This window comes from Protopterus annectens, chromosome 5.part0 (assembly GCF_019279795.1).
Source record: "Protopterus annectens isolate FY-2018-M chromosome 5.part0, PAN1.0, whole genome shotgun sequence".
Lineage (NCBI taxonomy): Eukaryota > Metazoa > Chordata > Ceratodontiformes > Protopteridae > Protopterus > Protopterus annectens.
Window position 1 is genome coordinate 1,163,997,891 of NC_056735.1, and position 19,455 is coordinate 1,164,017,345.

General features: G+C 37.2%; 1 protein-coding gene across 1 annotated transcript; it reads left to right on the forward strand.

Annotated features, from left to right (window-relative positions):
• Window positions 1-11,681: 11,681 nt before the first annotated feature.
• On the forward strand, window positions 11,682-14,571 carry PAQR9 (progestin and adipoQ receptor family member 9). Its single transcript, XM_044071779.1, has one exon. It carries the CDS (start codon window positions 11,861-11,863, stop codon window positions 12,878-12,880), a length of 1,020 nt encoding a protein of 339 aa, XP_043927714.1. The 5' UTR covers window positions 11,682-11,860; the 3' UTR covers window positions 12,881-14,571.
• The last annotated feature ends 4,884 nt before the right edge of the window (window positions 14,572-19,455 follow it).

A 19,455-nucleotide genomic window follows, 5' to 3' on the forward strand; every position in this document is an offset into this window, starting at 1 on the left:
ATATTATCTTTGGATGTAAAATTACCTTATTATGTAATATTACCAAACTTTAGAGGTGCAACTTGGATCTATCAAGGAGAATGTCATATTATGTAATGTTACAAACACCTTCTAAGTTTAATAAACCTTAGGAAGGAGTGCCAGACCTTCACAAACTTGTATTCCTACTGATGTAGTACCCATTATTATGTCTAATAATTCACAACTTTAAACATGTCACCTCTGAGGGTCTTATTTATACCTCCAGTGCTTTATCAAGAATATCATATCTTCCATTACTATGTGTAAAATCACAATTGTAGGGATAACAGTAATGTACTAATTCAACGTGGAAGCACTTCTCAGACTGTCTTCAACAGAAAATGGAAGTCAAGTACTAGGTATCTATTCACACACTTAAAACCTTGCAAAGAAAGATTCCATCTTAAAGCATCAAAACAAGATATTCCTTATATCTGTTTTAGGTACTTATGTATTATCACAACCACATTTTCAACCAAGCATAATTTGCTATGTTCGGAGGAAAATATGTATGGTAAACTTAAAAGGAATGCGTAAACTATTATTTTTTACTGTGCCACATTGTGTGTGAGGCAGGAAGAGGAATAACAGTCCAATTTGGTATTCCGGGGTGTCGTAGGTTTCCGATGGGACTTGATTATAACACAGGTATGCCTGCTGCCTGACACTCACTGTAATGTAACTTTGGATGATCTGTACTCATGTAACAGTGAGTACTGGGTTGATGCTGTGTTTTAAACATTACAGTCTTTTAACATTGCAATGCCAATGTTACTAAAGGCTTTACCTGTATTTTTTAAGATGTATCCAATTGTATTGTAATGTACGCCAGTTCAACTTCTCCTTCAACTTCTACAGTGAATGTACTCAATTTACGAAATCGCTCTTCCTACCTGTAATCCTACTTTTATTGCTTCACTTTTCTGCATACCTGTTTTGCTCTTAAAAATGTAGGTTACAAGCTGTATAATCCAGCTTTACAAAAAATGTCAAAGAATAAACAGGTCTTTCTTCACAGGACTCCGAAAGCACAGGCATGGTTACAGCACTTCTCATTAAGGTAGGTTACGAAAGGATGCTACCCAGGAAGATGAATTGTGCCCTGATTCCTCTTCTAAGATCAAAATCATTGTGAAACAAAAGTTTTTACCACTTCACACAGCCCTTTTCAGGTTCACATACATTGTTTCACCAACAGATTACAAATGATATCTGCTTGAAAAAGTGGTTGCGATAATACTTAAGTACCCTGTTTTATTTTGATTTCACCTTCAGAAACCATTTTCTGGCAGGAGTATCCATTTTTTCAGCAGAATGTTTAAATGGGTAAATTGTGGCCTATACGTATCTTTTGAACAGGATGAGATTCATAACCATTTCTCTCCCTCTTTATCTCTTTTTCCCTTTCCCTAGTACTCGTGTTTCACTGCACCTGTTTCTTACAGAGATTGTGTAGTTCTTGACTACTTTTTGTTGTTGTTTGTCTTTCGGCTTTTCCCGGTTAGAGGTCGCCACAGCAGAACTCCGGTCCACTAATGATTGGCAGTTGTTTTTTATGGTGTCGAGTTGCCAGCCCAATGCCCAACCTTCAACAAAGGCACACCCATTCAACGCATGTCTTTCGAACGCCCACTCGACCGCGAGGAGGACATGCAGACTCCAATTTCTTGACATTTGTTAACTGGGTTTGTCCAACTGGGCTTGTGGCCCATTTTCAGTGGAGACCCGAGGAGAAAAGCTCCAATACAAGAACAAAATTACAGAAAATTCATATGTTAACATCAAAAATTTGAACAGAGAAAAACTAAGTTATACAAAAAATGTATTTTAACATCAAAATTCAATTATGCAAAAAACGTAAATAAAAGGTAGAAATAGCAATGCATGCACATTTTTTTATAGAAACAATTATATTTAAATATGTACAAGCAGAGTTTTAACCAGCAGAACTGAATTAGAAAACATTAGTACATATCCTAAGATAATGGAGTACTTATGTGAGAGAGGAGGATGGAAGAAAGGTATTACAGTGGGGTGCTACAAAATCTGTTGTGATGACTCATACAGTCCAGTACTTCTCACTATTGACCACATGCTCAAGCCAAGCACATTTTTAACCTAATTGCCAAAGTATTATCTTGCCTGACACCATTGTTCTTATCAGGAGAAACCACCAGTGAAATTACCACTTCAGGGTAAATTCTCCCAGAGTCAAAGAAATATATGTTATCACCACCTGTTTAATTTCAGTAATCATTTTGTGTGCAGTTTTCTCTTTCTTTTCATGATCTTTAATGGCAAGTATTCCATTCTTGTCATATGATAGCTGAGAGTATATATATCACTCCCTTGTCCAGTGACTCTCCTTTCTGAATGAATTATTCTCACTGTAGCAACCACTGGCAATATAAATGCCTCATAACTTCTTATGCAGTGCTCAGAGGAGAGCCTCACCTCATATGGGGAGGTGTCCCATCTGTTCACTTTGGGACAGCTGCTCTCAGCACCTTTGCTACATCTTATCACACTATCACATATTGCAGTAAACTAGTAACATGGCAAGTTAGGGCATTGTAAGCTCTTCTCCTGCTCCCTTCAAAGCAGCTTTTCTTTTGAACATCTAAGGCACATCTTCTCCCATATGAAGGAGTGGCTCTGATGCTTAATGTGAAAGGTGTTTATTTTTCTTTTTACAAATCCTGCCTAAAACACAGCAAGAATTCAAACAATGCAAGCTCTTTGTTGGTTCAGGTAACAGGGTAGCTAGTTTTTTTTTTTTTTTTTGTAGGGAAATGCAGATCAGTACAAGACATTATAATTTGACTTCTGATACATTAATGAATTTGGATTATGTATTTTTCCTGTTTCCAAACTGTAACCTTTCCTTAACCTGTGTATATAACATGCTAAAGCTTGTTTGAAAGAAAAGACAGCAGATGCTGTAGCATGATTATTAGAAAACAACTAACATTAAACCTTTTAGAACAGTATACATCTTATTTTATTTAATTAATTTCCATTTTTTTACTTAGTATGTGGGTTAATTTTCTGACATTTTTGGCCATGACATGGGCCACGAAAAATGGCAGAATAAAAACAGTGGTAATACAATTAGCTCTAAATCAGGTATGTTACAGAGTAAAATACACAAAATGGAAGAACATGACAAGTCCATATTTATAGGGACCTAAAAATACAAACAGTTTAAAAATTATATAATTCATAACAAAAACAGGAGGTAAAAATATGAGAAAACTGATTATGCAAACCTAACATGAATATAAAATACCTGCGGTTACAAACTGAGTGTATATATATATATATATATATATATATATATATATATATATATATATATATATATATATATATATATATATATATATATATATGTATGTATATATGGGGTCTACTTCATATGACCAAATTTTCATTTGACTGAAAGTCATTTGACTGAAACCAAAACACTGACAGTTCAAAAGACTGAAAACTCATTTCACTGAAACTTGTAACACTGACAAATTAAACTAAAAGATATATGCCCTTTTCCCCACTGTAGTGCAATCCTGGAGTTAGTATATATAGTTAGGGGGGGTGGGGGGCACAGCCTCCCACATAGTTTAGGTAAATATTGCTTTCTACAAAGAGTTATTCATTGCATTTATAAATATCCATATATATGGTTTAAAATGTATAAAGTATGTGGGGGGCTTCACCCCCCCCAACTATATAGGCTAACTACAGGATTGTACTGCAGTGGGGAATAGGGCATATACCTTTTTCTTTAAAGTGTCAGTGTTATGAGTTTCAGTCAAATGAGTTTTCAGTCTTTTGAACTGTTAGTGTTTTTGTCTGAGTCAACTGAATTTCAGTGAAATGAAATTTAGATCATATGAAGTAGACCCATGTATGTATATATATATATATATATATATATATATATATATATATATATATATATATTTATAAACACACACACACACACACATTTACAGATAGCATTTTGTGTTTTGTCAACTGTTTAGATATGTGAAAATATTTTAATTTTGAATTTCATTTTGTATAATTGTGTGTTAGCCATTTTCTCTGATACATTTGATGCACTTGGCCTGAGTGAAATCCATGCAGTTTTTTTTTTTTTTATCTTGAGCTGAGGCTGGTGCTTTTTTTTTTTTTTTTTTTTGAAAAAGCTTTTTTGCCAATGGCTAACCCAAAAAGGCCTGTTTAAAGACAGCACATTATCTACATTACCTCTAAGGGAGTAAGTAGATGTCCTGACTATTAGTTTGGAGACTAAAAGTGTTTACTGATGTAGGATGACTACTTTGAATACAATTCTAGCAAGATAATCAACAATTCAGCTTGCCAAAGGCAACTTGATTTTTTTTAAGAACACAGTAATGTGTTGTGGGTTCAGCTAAGAAAATAAACCTGTTAACATTGTTCACAGTTTTTGACATAGATTTATGTTTATGGATGTGCGAAGAGTAATTATAGGGTGAGTATATGCACATCTAGCAGGGGTACAGTTTAGTGAGGGCCTTTCTGGATTAATGTTACTAATAATCAGACATTTTAAGGCATAACTTTTATTTTGTCTAGTTCCTTTTCTATTGATGCTTATCTGTCACAGTTAAAAGAAATTGTGGGGTTAAGAAGGAGACCTAGATATTTTTGATGAGAATTCTGGTGTGAGTTTTTTTTTTTTTTTTTTAATGTGGATCAGAGTGTCATTAACAAGCTTTTGTATTACTCCAAAAGTTGTAGTTAAAGTAATATACTCTTACCTGTGATAACAATTACTGTTTTCATATGACTCACTTTTTATAGAAAATATTCCTTGCAGTTTATACATTAGAATTCCATGGTTGTGTGCAGACAAAAGTGTGTGTGTGTGTGTGTGTGTGTGTGTGTGTGTGTGTGTGTGTAAGAAACAGAAAACTAAGTATGCATGTACTCTTACTCAAATTTCCTTAGACAGGAGTAGTTTACTGGGTTTCTCTCAGGGTTTAATTCAGGCTACTGATCTTTCTTGTAAAACAGTTTCTGGTAAAAGAAAGAGGAAATACCTAATTTCCTGAAGAGTCAAGATTCTGAATCTGAATAGGAAGATGAAAGGACAGATACAGGGTTTCTCCTCTGATTTCTGATTCAGACTCAGAGGAGAGCTCAATTTCTGATTCTCCCTGTGGTGGTTTCTCTTTCCCTGAGACTATTGCTAGAATGTGTGAGTTTTTTTTCAGTGGGAGAACACTGAGGTTTCTCAGTCCCTCAGAAAATACTATGAGTTGTTAAAGAATGAATTTCCAGAACCTACACACATTCCTCAGGTTTGGGCTTCTTTAGAGGATGTGTGTGTTACTACCTGCAAATTTCCTGATAGTCAGCTGCCTCTAAAAAGGCAGATAGGATGTATAAAGTTCCTCATTCTTTTAAGCTTTTATACAATATTCCCAAACCTGACTCAGCAGCTATAGCTTTATTTGATTCAACTGCTGATAAGCAGTTAATTCCAATCCTACTCTTTCTGATATGCACAGGAAAATTATTGATAAGTAGGGGAAAATGCATACATCTGCAACTTTGCTTTTTAGAATTTTGAATAATCAGGCTCATATGTTAAAATTTGTTTTGACTAATTATGAAAGTATGATGAATGCTTTATCTACAGTTTTTTACTTGTGAGGAAAAACCTGCTTTAAATAATTTAGTTTCTTCTATTGCACAGGCCATTACTCATTGTTTACAGTGTGTGTAGGATTCTGTTGATACTTCTCCCAAGGATATGGTGACTGGTATTGTTTTGAGGAGGTTTGCATGGCTGCATTTTCAGAATCTTCCAGATAATGTTAAAAATGAGATTTTAAATCCCCCCTTGGATAAAGATTTATTTTTGGCCCTTCTGATGCAGAAGTGATAAAACATTTTATGAAAGGGGTGAGCTCGTCCATGGAATCTCTAAGATCTTTCAGCCCTCCTTTTCAAAAAATTCTAAGGGATTCTCTAACTCCTCATCCACTTTTGGCAAAAAGCAGAATAAACCGTCTCAGCAAAATACAGGTAAACAGACATTTAAAAAGAAATGTCAAGGGGGAGGCACCAAAACAAAGCCACAAACTTCCCAAAACCAAGGACAATCCAACAATTTTGAATGACCGTTCAAGAGAATTTGTGAACCCCTTCCACCCTGGCTACTTTTTTCTTCCAGAAAGTCTGAATCTCCATGTTGTTTTTTCTCAACATATAGTTTCAACAAATGAGTACTGAAGTTCATTCATCAAGGTTACAGATGGCAGTGAGAAGAAATTCCTCCTTTCCAGGGAGTCATTCCTCATCCTCCAGATCAGACTCTTTTGTTTCCACCGATTCTTCACCACATGCTGTCTCAAAGAGTGATAGAACCAGTTCCTCCTTCCAAAGTGGGGGAAGTTTTTTATTCAAGGATGTTCTTAGTGCCAGAGAAAGAAAATGCTTAAAGACCATTTCTGAATATTTCTTTCCTAAAACTGTTTGTGATAATGCCCAGATTCAAAATGATGTCACATCACAACCTGTTATCATTTATTCCTCTTTTATGTGTCTTGGTAACAGTAGACTTAAAAGGTATTTATCACTGCACCCTTATACATCCAGATTTCAGATTTTTTTTTAAGGTTTTGGGTGTCTGGATCACATTATCAGTTCTCTGCCTTACCTTTTGGACTACCCACCACACCTAGAGTGTTCACAAAGTGTCTAGCTCCAGTTATAGCTGATTGCAGGCTACAGGATTTCCACATTTTCCATATTTAGACAACATGCTTATCTTTTCAAAGTCTTTTTCAAAGCATCAGGAATCTGTGTTTTGGGTGAAAGATGTCTTGCAAAAGCTGAGATTTCAGGAAAACATTCAAAAGTCTTTTTTGACTCCTTCTCACAGGACTGTGTTCCTGGGATGTCAACTAGACACCTCAGTTCAAAGAGATTTTCTTCCACAGGAAAAAATAGATCTATATTTAGAACTCTTTCTATAGTTTTCCACTCAAATGTCAGTAACTGCGAGGGACTAACTCAAGATTTTGGGTCTCATGGCTTTTATGATTCTCATGATAACCCTGACCAGACTCCACATGAAAAAGATGCAATGGTGTCTGAAGTCTCTCTCATCCCAGCCCCAATATCCTTTGTCATTTCAAATCCCTGTAATGGAGTTTTTCAGAAGAGAAATCATTTGGTGGAGGCAATAGATATCCTTTAATACAGGTCTCTCCTTCTCCCTCCCTGTTACAAAGCAGTCAGTCGCCAAAGACAGCTTGGACTTTACTTGGGGGAGCAGTTTCAGGAGGAGTAAAAGTGCATGGTGTGTTGGACACCAAGGACCGATGCAAGCACATAAGTATCAAAGAGATTTTTGCCATGAACAGGCATTGAACTTTCTGAATCTTCTTTGGTCCCTGGGACCTCTTCAGGTTATTAAAGACAATATCACATTCATGTGGTACGTCAACAAGCAGGGGGAACCAGGTTATATCCCCTTTGCAGACTACCTATGTTAGCTTGGGATATAGCTTCACAGCACAATCTTACTCTACATGCATCCTACATTCTATCAGAGCAAAATTGTGTGGAGGACAAGCTGAGCAGGACCAGGGCAGACTCTCATGAATGGAAACTAGATCAGGGGGGTCTTCCATAATTTCATCCATCTGTGGGGAGTTCCTCAAGTACATCTTTTTGCCTACTTTCTGAACAATCAACTGGCAAGATTCTGTTCCAGGACTCCATGCAAGAAGGTCTGGAAGACAGATTGTTTTTTTCTTGGACAGGAATGTTCCTGTATGCATTTCCACCCTTTCCACTAATATCCAGGGTACTTATAAAGATTGAGAAGGACTCTCCCAAGATCATTGTGATGACTTACTTCTGACACAAGCAACCATGGTTTATCCTTCTTTTGGAAATGGGCAAGGACAATAACCACAAGCTTTCTCACAGACTAGATCTACTCGAAAAAGAACAAGGGTGCTTGATACACCCCAACATCACTCAGCTTGTATTCACTCCCTTGATAATAGGGTCTTAATTCCTTTTAGGCACCTGTTTATTGAGGACATGTATAATGCACTGATGGAGGCAAGAAAGCCTTCTGTTAGAAAATCATGGATTAGCAAATGGAAAAGGTTTTCTAGTTGGTGCCAAGAACATAGCCAGCACCCATTCAGGGCTAGTTGTTCTCTGGTTTGACAATATTTGTTTGAGCTACTAGCCTCAGACATTTCTTATTCCTCTGTCAAAGATGCATTTATCAGGCATTTCAGCATGTCTACCCATGGATCCTCCTCTTTCAATGCAGTCCCATGCCAAAATGTTTTTGAAAGAGATTTTGCAGAAGAGACCTCCAAATAAACTGATTATCTTGTTTTTTCGCTAGAGAAGCTAACACTTGCTCCATTTGAACTAGCTAACATGGTTGACTTGAGATTCTTTACATGGAAAACAGTTTACTGTTTGTTTTGACCACTGCAAGAAGAGTATCGGAGTTCCAAGCTCTTGTGGTGAGTCAACCCTATCTCATTTTCCACAGGGACAGGGTTTCTTTGAGAACTAATCCTTCTTTTATGCCCTAAAGTGGCATCCAAATTTACTTTAAACCAAATTATTCATCTACAAATTCTCTTTCCTGAACCAAAAAAAATGAGGGAGAAAGGATACTCCATACCTTGGATGCCCACAGATAACTCAGATACTATCTTGAGATAACTAAATGTTTGAGATATTCGGATCAATTGTACATTTCTTGTGAAGGCAAGAAGAAGGGACAACCTGTGTCAAAAGAGACTATTTCCAAATGACTGTCTAAGGCTAGTACCATTGTTAAACTCATCATAACAGACTTATTCCAGACAGGGTTAAGGCCCACTGTATCAGGGCCTTGACTTCATCTATGGCTTTTTGGAAAGGCTTTGATTCTAGAAGTTTTCTAGAAGCTGCCTCTTGGTCCTCTGTACATTGTTTTACAAAGCACTCCTTCTATAGATCCATGTCAGGCTTTGCTAGGCCCACTCTTGAAGGGCTCCTGGACTCTTCCCCGTCTATCTCCCACACCTCCCAAATGTAGTAAGCTAGGATAGTCTACCCATATAGCTAAGACTACTGCAGCAGTTATCATATCATATGATGAGCATAGTACAGCTGTGTAAGTAAACTTACAATAACAGCAAATGCTCATAGTATCACTGCTGTAGTAGTGCATTTTTTATGTCAGGGTATGAGCATTCATTTTTTTGTTGTATTTTTGTTGTATTTTACAGAGCCCACTCTACTGCCTATGGCCCATGTTGGCTGGGGGGGGGGGGGCGTGCCCCAGCACCTGTAAGTAAAAAATTAAAATAAACTTCCCGTATGCAAATGCAAACCAATTAGCATATGCAAGTAAAAGCAACTAGCATTAAGACCTTGCAGGAGACAACTCCAGACTTAGACAGCTTGCAAAATGCAACCCCCATTAGAAAACTGATGCTTTGTGTGTGGCCAAGCCAAAGCAGAAAGCCATGAACAGGAGATTTTAAGTATTACCTGCATGTTATTTTGTGAAGCCAAAGCAGTAAAGCAGTGAGTAGAGTATTTGTATGACAGATGAACAGAACAGCCATTGTGGCAGAGCAGATTATTTCTGTGTGTGTGTGTGTGTGTGTGTGTGTGTGTGTGTGTGTGTGTGTGCGTGGTGTGTGTGTGTGTGTGTGTGTGTGTGTGTGTAGTCAATCGATTTACAGAAGAGGTGTGCATCTGTGCATGTAAAATACTCCAGTTAGGGACACTGTCTAGTTAAGTGACTTTGCTCAGAGTTAAACCCTGATCTTAATTATTGGCAAGCAAGTGCCTTAAACCTCCACACCGACTGCCAGATCTGTTTTCATTTTATTTTTTTTCTTTTGTAAATCACTGAGGATTATAATGTCAGTCATATAGCATTATACCTGTATTGCTCAGTGTCACTGGTGCAAAAGGTTGCATATGTACTTTTGTGCAGAAGGCTGTGGGTTCTCTTTCCACATCAGGTAGATTGATTGTTGACACTCACCCATTTTTTAATGCAACATTGGCAACTTATTCTTCAAGGGCAGCAGACACTGGATTTGTAGATGAAGCACTGAAATGCAAAGTTGTTTGCAGCAGCTCTCTTTAATGTGTAATTATTCAGATAGCTTTATTTCAGCAGTGATTGTACATATTGACTGATGCTGGTGGATTATAATGACAGCAGTCTGAGTGGCCTTTTAAGGTTGAACTGTTCTGAAATAGGTAGTTTTGTCATTATTGGTTCATATGTTTTGTTTCACTGCATATTGAAGGGAGGGGAAAAATAAAGACTACAAATTTAAAATATGCCTTACAAGCGGTGCTGAATTAAAGAATATAATTTAATACAACCATGAAGGTGAATTGAAAACACATGCATTCATGCATGGTCCTAAAAATGCATGCAGGGGCCATGGTTTTGAAAACAGCCCAAAGGTACAGTTAATCTGCCACTGGCCAGATGCATTTTCTATGAATGTAGGTTTCAATGCAGTTTCAGTGAATGTCAGTTTTAAGGGCAGAGAAATTTATTATTGCTCATACTAAGTCTGTTTTCATTGTAAGACTGTCTTGTTTTGTTTAACAAATGGCTATCTGTTTGAAATAAACATTTTAAATTAAATCCAAATATTTGTAATCATCGTAGAAGTAAAAAGAAAATTGTATTCTCACTGACAGGTTTGAATAGTGTTTATAGTAACTGGGGAGAGATAGTAAAGTAATAGGACACTAGAATGGTTGGGGGGTCTTGCTGCAGGAGGGGGACCGATCCATTACTCTGCCTAGGGTCCCATTAGACTGAGAAATGCCACTGGTTCTTAGAATTGTCCTTTCAGGGCTCAGCTTTCCTCTCACTATTAACAGGAAAGCTCTGAAGGGTATGGCACCAAACTTGCCTCTTAATCAGCTCAGCTCCTGCTGCCTGACAGTTTGGGTGAGTGGAAGGTACCCTGAAGCTTTGGAAGCTGGCTGGCTGTTATATCCTTGGCAAGATATAACCCATATAGCTAAGGCTACTGCAACAGTGATCATTCAAACATCTACTGTTACAGTAGATTTACTTACACAACTGTACTTTTTGAGTAATGGAAACAGAAAGAGCTGCATGGCCTGATGGAAGGTACACAGTACTGGTAGTGGTCTGGGGGAGGGGAAATAAACTCCAGTTTTCTGTTTACAATATATATTTCTAACCAATGCCTTTATAGCTTCTTGGTATCAGGAAGAAGCACTTTGTATTTTATCATTTTAGATACTACCAATAATACATTTTAATCTCTAAGGTGCCAACAATTCGCAGGCCACCATATGAGGTTTTATTGTTCCCTTCTCTGAAATGCTGTGGGGAAATAATCTACATCTTTAAAGAATACTAAGTAAGGAGAAAACACGGGTTACCCTACACAAACTAAAAAAGCTGTTGATGCGATGTCGAAAGCAGCCAAGAAACCAATAAGGACTGAAGTCGATATAGTTGTATTTCGATTATTTGCTTCTTTAATAATTCAACACTTCTTTAATAATTCAACATTGATCGCCTACTAATCATAGTCTGGATAATTATTGCTAGAAAAACTTTCCAAGAAAGTATACACACATTTTCGATGTAGTTGTGGAATAATTTCAGTTTAATACTTCAGCTGCAGTATGTGTGAAATTGCAGACAGGTCCCAAGACAACACAAGCATCTGTCGCTGTGGCCCGTTGCCTGGATACATGACCTAGGTACGGTAGCGGAATGGGGAAGTCATCTTAGACAAGAAACCTATCGGGGGTAACCATGTCTTACAGCTCTGCGGGAAAAGGGAGTTCTTCGCTTCTCAGGTGGAACGAAGTCCCCGACGAATTCGTAGAGTGCTTTATAACATCGGGGTACAGAAAACTTCATGGCAGCACAAGGGAATGTCTTATCTCTGTTTTCCAGCCCACTAACGAGACGTTTAACTTTTGGACTCACTTTGTTCCCCTACTGATCCTGCTGAAAAGCTTTTGCCACCTGCTGTTTCTGGAGACTGAGCAACCTTTTCACCATCCAACATTCCTGCCTTTGTGGTGTTATGCCTTTGGAGTCACCTTGACGTTACTCATGAGCTGCATCGCACACCTGTTCAATTGCATGTCAGTGCGGCTGCGCAGGGCCTTCTTTTACCTGGACTACGCCTTGATAAGTTTCTACAGCTTCTGCAGCACCTTGGCATATCGTTACTACGTTTTCCCTAAACTCAGTGTAATGGATGTGAATTCCATGGACACGTATTTTCAGGGCAGAAGCTGGTACCGAACTTTAATCAGTCTTTATACATGTGCCTTGCTGCCTGCTGCTTTCACTTTCGCCATTCTGTGCACCATTCTGTGCTGTACAAGTCGGTCCAGATGCTATCCTTTCGCCACTAGAATATTTGCTTTTGTTATGCCACTGAGTCTAACAGCTCCAGTTGTGGCCGAAAGCATTATTTTTGATCTGAAAGTGAAAAACCCGACTTTGTTTGTGTGTTTTTACAGGCGCTTTTTATGGCTTGTACTGGCTGCCTTTTTCTACCTGAGCAAAGTTCCTGAAAGACTGAAGCCTGGCTGTTTTGATATAATGGGACACAGCCATCAGTTTTTTCATATATTCACCTTCCTTGGAATCTATGATCAACTGTCTTACGTCCGGCACGGTTTACACCAGTATGTGCAATCCCCAAAGGACATGCCAACTTTTACAAATACGATTGGGCTTACTTTGCTGTTACTTGGATGCTTAATATTTGTCACTAAATCACTGATTAAGGGAACATCCTCTTGTAAAAAGGACTGAACAAATATTCAAGCCGATGTTTTACTTGAACATTAACGTGAACAACAGAGAAAACAATATGCCTTCACAAGTGTGTGTAGTCGAAAAAATGAATGAACGCCTACATGAACAGCAAAACAAGCGTAATAGTAAAGTACAGCTTTGAAGCTTTCAAATTGTATTGCAGTTTTCCAGGAAATCGTGGAAATGATCCAGTACAAGCTTGTTGCTTCCTGTTAGAATATCTATGTATTTATTTATTTATGTTATATATTTATTTATTTATGCGTGTATGTTTAAATATTTATTTTGACTGTGTTTATTTATTTCTCTGATATGTTTATTTGTCTCATTTTTTAGAGAGCTGTAATATGCTTCCAGCGCAGCTAAATTTATCTTGAAACAGGGAATCTTTGCCGTATGTTTATGTATGTAAATATATTATGTCTGAAGCTGTTGAAACGATGAACGTCATCTCAGGGAGATGTGATTTATAGCACCGCGCTTCCATTTGTGTACTGTGCAATTACAGTAATGTTCATCCAGCTGAACCACAGTTGTGGGTGTATTTTTTCTCAGCTGGTTTAGAAGTCTGCTGGAAAACGAATTACAATGTCCAGTATTCCTGTGGGAATACCAGTTTAGATTTAATTCGTACTGCACGAATGTAGCACGAATAAGAAGCTCTGAACTGAATATTACGCCAACTTGCTGTAAATCTAAAATGAGGTGGGATCCCGTTATGTGAAGAAATAAAAACTAGCTTCAAAGAAAGCTAAATAAAGTATCACTATGCATCGTTTCTCAAAATGTTTGCAGTCTGTGCCTTTAGTACAGACCTGAACTGTGCGTATGAAGCCTTTTTCTTTTTTAATTCTCCAGAATCCCATTGGTGCTGGAAGAAACACATAAACAAAAATGTTTGAATACGGGTATACTACAGACAACACAACTCCATTTGTATTACTAGTGTAAGCCCACATTAAGGGTATGGGATTTACTGCTTATGCATATCGAAAAAGAACTGCACTGAACGAAATTTGTTAAAGTCATGCAATTTTTTCTACCCAAATTGATTTCCTCTTGTGTTTCATTTCCTTGTATCATTTTCATATCACTTTTCCATTTTTCTATTCGAATTTAATAAAATGCTTACAAAAGAATATTGAGTGCATTTTTTTCAAATATTAATTCAGCTCTGTTTTTTTGCTGAAATTTACTGCTGTTGACAACACAGCATGGGTATTCACTGTATAACCCCTCAAGTAAGACAGATGCAATGCATTGCTTGAGAAAGTCCTAAAAATCTTAAAACGGCGTTTATACTGAACACAGGCAGCATTTTACACTTCGTATATATTCTCTGCTAATGTGATTGGCATCTTTTAGTATTTTTAAAGGAAATTACCATTTGCAAAAAAACAAAAACATCCCAAAACTACATTACTATATTGTCCTTCCTATATATTTTAGCTTATTTTGTCTTACCTATGTATGCAGCCAAGTCTAATAAAATGGTAATCTTAAATGTAGCAGTTCAAAACTTTGAATGGATAAGTGGCCACTATACCAACGCTATTTTACCACGATGTTGAAAAAATATATATATGGAGCTGTAGTTGACAAATGGATCTTCATCAAAGAACAGAAATGTCCATTGCTAGAATTTTTCTTAGACCTTTAAATTGACCTGTGCCAGACTGTAGCAGAGTAGACGAACCCCCCCCCCCCCCCAAGAACCTGTTGTCTCTGCTTTGGAAGCCCTCAGTCAGAAATTTATATTTTACTTGTATGTCTTATTAACTTAGATTTCTTAAACTTTTTAGGTATTCCTTTACCTCACATAACTCATTATAGTGCTGCCCAATAAAAAGTAATGGCTGTCTTGTGGTTTATAGCTTCATGCTTGTCTCCTTTCTGTGTTACTGATTTAACAGTGTGTCATGCTTTAGTAAGTGATTTAACATTGTGTCATGCTTTACTCTAAAGCCATCTTAACCAAATGGCAGTTCTTGAAATGGGTATGTGGTAATAAATTACATGTCTAATATTGCTATTTGTTTACTACATAGTTATTTCAGATCTCTTACTAATTTCTAATTACTCTTTGCCTTAGAAGACCATGTAAAGGTATAATAAACTGAAGTGTATAGTACTTGGCTATGATAATTACAATAGAAATGAAAACATGGACATTATCCTTTTTGAATTGCTGCAGTGATTTTGTTTGCCTCATCACTAGCTAGAGTTCTATCTGGAAAGGGGTTCTGAACAAGTCCACTGGTCCAGTTAACAAATGGATATCAACAGCAAAGTAAATCAATATCAGTATAATTCTGTCATTGGCCAACACCCTTTACAATTCATTATTTATTTATTTATTTATTTACTGACATTTGATTATCAGGAAAGTCCAGCTGGGTAGAAGCCCATTTTCAGTGGAGGCCTGGAGAGAAAAGCCCCAACTTATTATAAAACATTTTAAGAACAATAATTTAACAATCTTCAAAAATAAAACAAGTTGTTTAAATAGTTATAACAAACAAGAGATAATGTAAACACATTGGCCAAGAATCGATACAAGTTACATGACAATAATTTAATACTTAGGTAAATTTTAGAAAGTTTGTAGAGAAATTAAGGGTAAGTTGGTTTAATATAAACAAGAATTGCAATATGAAGTGAGGGAAAACTGGTTTATGGTTTATTTAGAGAGAAAATCAGGTAAGAGAATTTGGTAGAAATACAGAAGTAAGTGAAGAAGGGAGAGTAAGGAAGTATAGGGAATGAAAAAGTACATGTTCACATTTAGGGATATAGTTTATCCTGGTTTTGAACAAGAACAGAGCCAGCTTTTAGTTAGGAAGTCTTTCAGACTGGTTTTGAAAGAAGAGAATAAAAGTTACTGACCTGATGAATACAGGTAAGAAGTTCCAAGCCTTAGCAACCTTGTATGAGACCAGACGATGCCCAGCAGATCTGATAGGTTTATAGAAAGACAGGAGTTAATTAAGTTAGGAGTTAAGGAGTTAAGTCATTAATGTCTAATATATAAACAAAAAGCTGTACTTATTCAGGACAGCTCTCACCAGTAGAAGTAATAATGCTGTAATGATGGGTTGCTCACAAGTGCAATAGTTTACTCACATGTAGCTTGAGTGGATAACTTTTGTTTGGAAGGGTCCATATTATTTCAACGAACGTTTAAAATAATGAATGCTATTTAATCGACCCAATAAAGTCAAAATCCCTAAATCCTGAACACACAGAACAACGATTTTTTTTCCCCCAGGGAAAAAAAATCACTGTGCTGGGTTTGGTACTTTGTCATTTCCTCCACTGTAGTGCAATCCTGGAGTTGGTATATTTAAGTAGGGAGTGTGTAGGGGGCACAGCTCCCCATATTGGGGTGTATGGGGGCAAAGCTCTCCACTTTAATTTGTGTTTGGATTTTTTTTTTTACGGATCAGCGATTTTTTTCCCCTGGGAAAAAAAATCACTGTTCTGTGTGTTTGAGATTTAGGGATTTTGACTTTATTGGGTCGATTAAACAGCGTTCGCTGAAATAATGCAGACCCGTTTGGAATAGATACACCAAGGTTGCTGAATGGCTTAGTGGTGATTGTTGGGATAAAACAATGAAGTTATTTAAATACATTGCTCACCTTTTTTTGAAATAACTCCCATTACGTAATGTCTGCCTTTTCACACAGGGTTGTTTCCACATTTCTAGGTAGAGAAATGTTTTTATATTTATAGCATAACAGCACATTGGCCTACAAGATGCATATCCAGTACTTGTAAAAATTATTGCTCATGACACTGATTGCAAGAGTGATGAGGACAGTTGTTTTAAATTTTAATTGTAATACTTAAAACAAGCTTTTATGTGAGAACTGTTCCTTTGTTATATTTTGGCTAGTCAGAGAATGTGGAGTTATTTTTTTATGAACTTGCTACAGGTGTCTTTTGAGAAGGTCATAATGATCTTGCTGTATGGTAAATTAATCTTTTTTTAGTGTGGTAATTGTAGTTTACTACTGATAAGACTCCATTTAGCTAAAAAAGCCTAATCTGAGCGCTATTTTTAGAAGTAATAAATAAATAAGATGTGACAAACAGTTTTAAAATAAGACAAATTTAGGATAAATACTTTAATACTATGCAAAGAACACTTTAGTAAAGTTAAAAGTAGACAGACAAAAGAGATAAATAAATAAGGAAACAATCATTAGTTTTCACAGCTTTTTATTCACATTGCTTCAGCATGCTGTCTTTATCTATAGTAAATGGATATTAAATCAAATATATTTAGGTTTTTTTAAGATGCTAATTTAAATTTAAATTTAAGAAGTAAAACCAAATGCTTCAACTTTAGAATCACATCCTACCTGTGGTGAAATACAAATAGAAGTATTCTTTGGGTATTCATTTTTATCTACAGAAAGATATATTTAATTTATGTTAACCAACTGGACAAAATTTTACTTTTATGCATGCCATAACCACAATAGTCAAGTTCTGGGTATGTGCCTAGTGGGGAATAACCAGCACTCCATGTACTGTAAGGGCATTTGTTTGTCATATACCTTACTGAGCACCTGAAGTATTGATTAAGTCCTAATAAATATGTTCGCTGACACAGATTATTAGCTAACTGATGATCTATACATCTGCAACATATTGATTTTTGCATGGTTTACTACAAACATTTGAGTTCCAAGCTCTCAAAAATCACTGTCTCAAAACAAGAGACTTGAGTGTCTTGTAGCTCACGTAGACTGCAGCTTGTGCTAGAACTTGAATATGAGTTTGGGCAAACAGATGCTACACCTTGCTTGAACACATTGTTTTAGTTTGAGTGAGGTAAGAGTGGCAGCCATGGGGAGGGAGCAGAAGTAGGGATTTGAGGGTTAGGGAATGGGAAGGGAGTTTTAGGTTTAGGAAGAGGGAAAGGACTTTTAGGGTTAGGGAGAGATCAAGGAATTTAGGTTTAGGGGCTGATCAGGGACTTTAGGGTTAGGGAGGTAGAGTGGAACTTTAAGGTTAGGTTGGAAGGACTCAGGTTGGGAATTGCGTGGGAGTTTTAGGGTTAGAGTTAATGTTCTGGTAGGGCTATACAGTTTTACAGGGTGGGATGTTGTGAGGGCTACATACAAAAGGAAGTTTAAGCTAGTGGGAACTTAAGCACTTGCTTTTTCAAGCAAGTGGCAGCAAGCAGGTGTGTCCCAAGGGGTTCCCTTCAGAAGCTCGAAATACTGAAATCTCAAATTTCAGTATTTTGAGCCCAAGAAGCTGAATCCACAGAACAGCGAACGTTCAGAAGCATGAAATTCAAAACCTTGAATACCGGAGGTTTTGAATTTCCTACTTCTAAACTTCCACTGCGGTCATGTCTTCCAGTAAGTATGTGTGTGTGTGTGTGTGTGTGTGTGTGTGTGTGTGTGTGTGTGTGTGTGTGTGTGTGTGTGTGTGTGTGTGTGTTAAGGGATTTGGGTAGGGGCTGTGTTAGTGTGTTTTGTTGCTGTGGTGTGTGTGTGTGCAAGGAGAATGTAGCTTGTGTGGTGGTGTTTTGTGTGCGTTTGTATGTAGTGCGACCTCGGAGTGAGAATATTTAAGTAGGGGGGTGTGGGGGGTGGAGACCCCCACATGGGTGGTGCCCCTGCTTTCATGTCGTAGACAGATTGTGTGTGTTTGTGTGGAGAAGGGTGTGTGTGTGTGTGTGTGTGTGTGTGTGTGTGTGTGTGTGTGTGTGTGTGTGTAGTAGTAGTAGTAGTACTGCGAAATTCAAAACCTCCAGTATTCGAGGTTTTGAATTTTGTGGATTTCAGGTTTCGTTGTTGTATGGATTCGGCTTCTTGGGCTCGAGATACTGAAATTCGAGATTTCAGTATTTCGAGCTTCTGAAGTGAATCCGTCTCAAGCTACTAGCACACAAACACCTTTACTAGACCTGATTTTGCACTTGAGATGTCTGAATAAGTCATGTGCAGTGATTGCTGCTATGGACCATTGTCTCAAGAGGTGCCTGCACAGCATCTCATAGCTGGAAATGAGTAAAGCTTCTGCATGCCGTTTCTCTACCTGGCAGAATGGAAGACATATTTTTGAAAATGTCACAGGTGCATTTTTTGCTTTGTGCTTCTTGTTTTTTTTTTTTTTTTTTTTTTTTATCTCATCCAAAAAAACCCACAGCTCAACATGCCTTGACCCGGCTTGTTGGACCAAGACCTTCACTGATTTCTACCAGTGTTACCTGTCCCTCCAGCAGCTGCTGCATGTCAGAAATGATTGCCCACTCAAGTGTCCTGGCAGGGTTGTAGCCAGAAAATATCATTTTGTATTTGTTTGCTCTTGTTGCTGCCCACCAGCCAACCTATCAGTTAAAAAAATTAAATGACCCCCAGCACTTAACAAATGTTTGCATTACTTTCTCTCCAAAACCACTAAAGAGATATTTTTTTTCAATATATGAAACTCTTATTGGAGGTGTTCATTTAGACATTTGTGATCATAGCATGACCTAAACAAGCCATGTTTTCTCTAAGTAATGTATAAAGAATTGTACTCAGTAGAGTACAAAGATATGCCTAGCT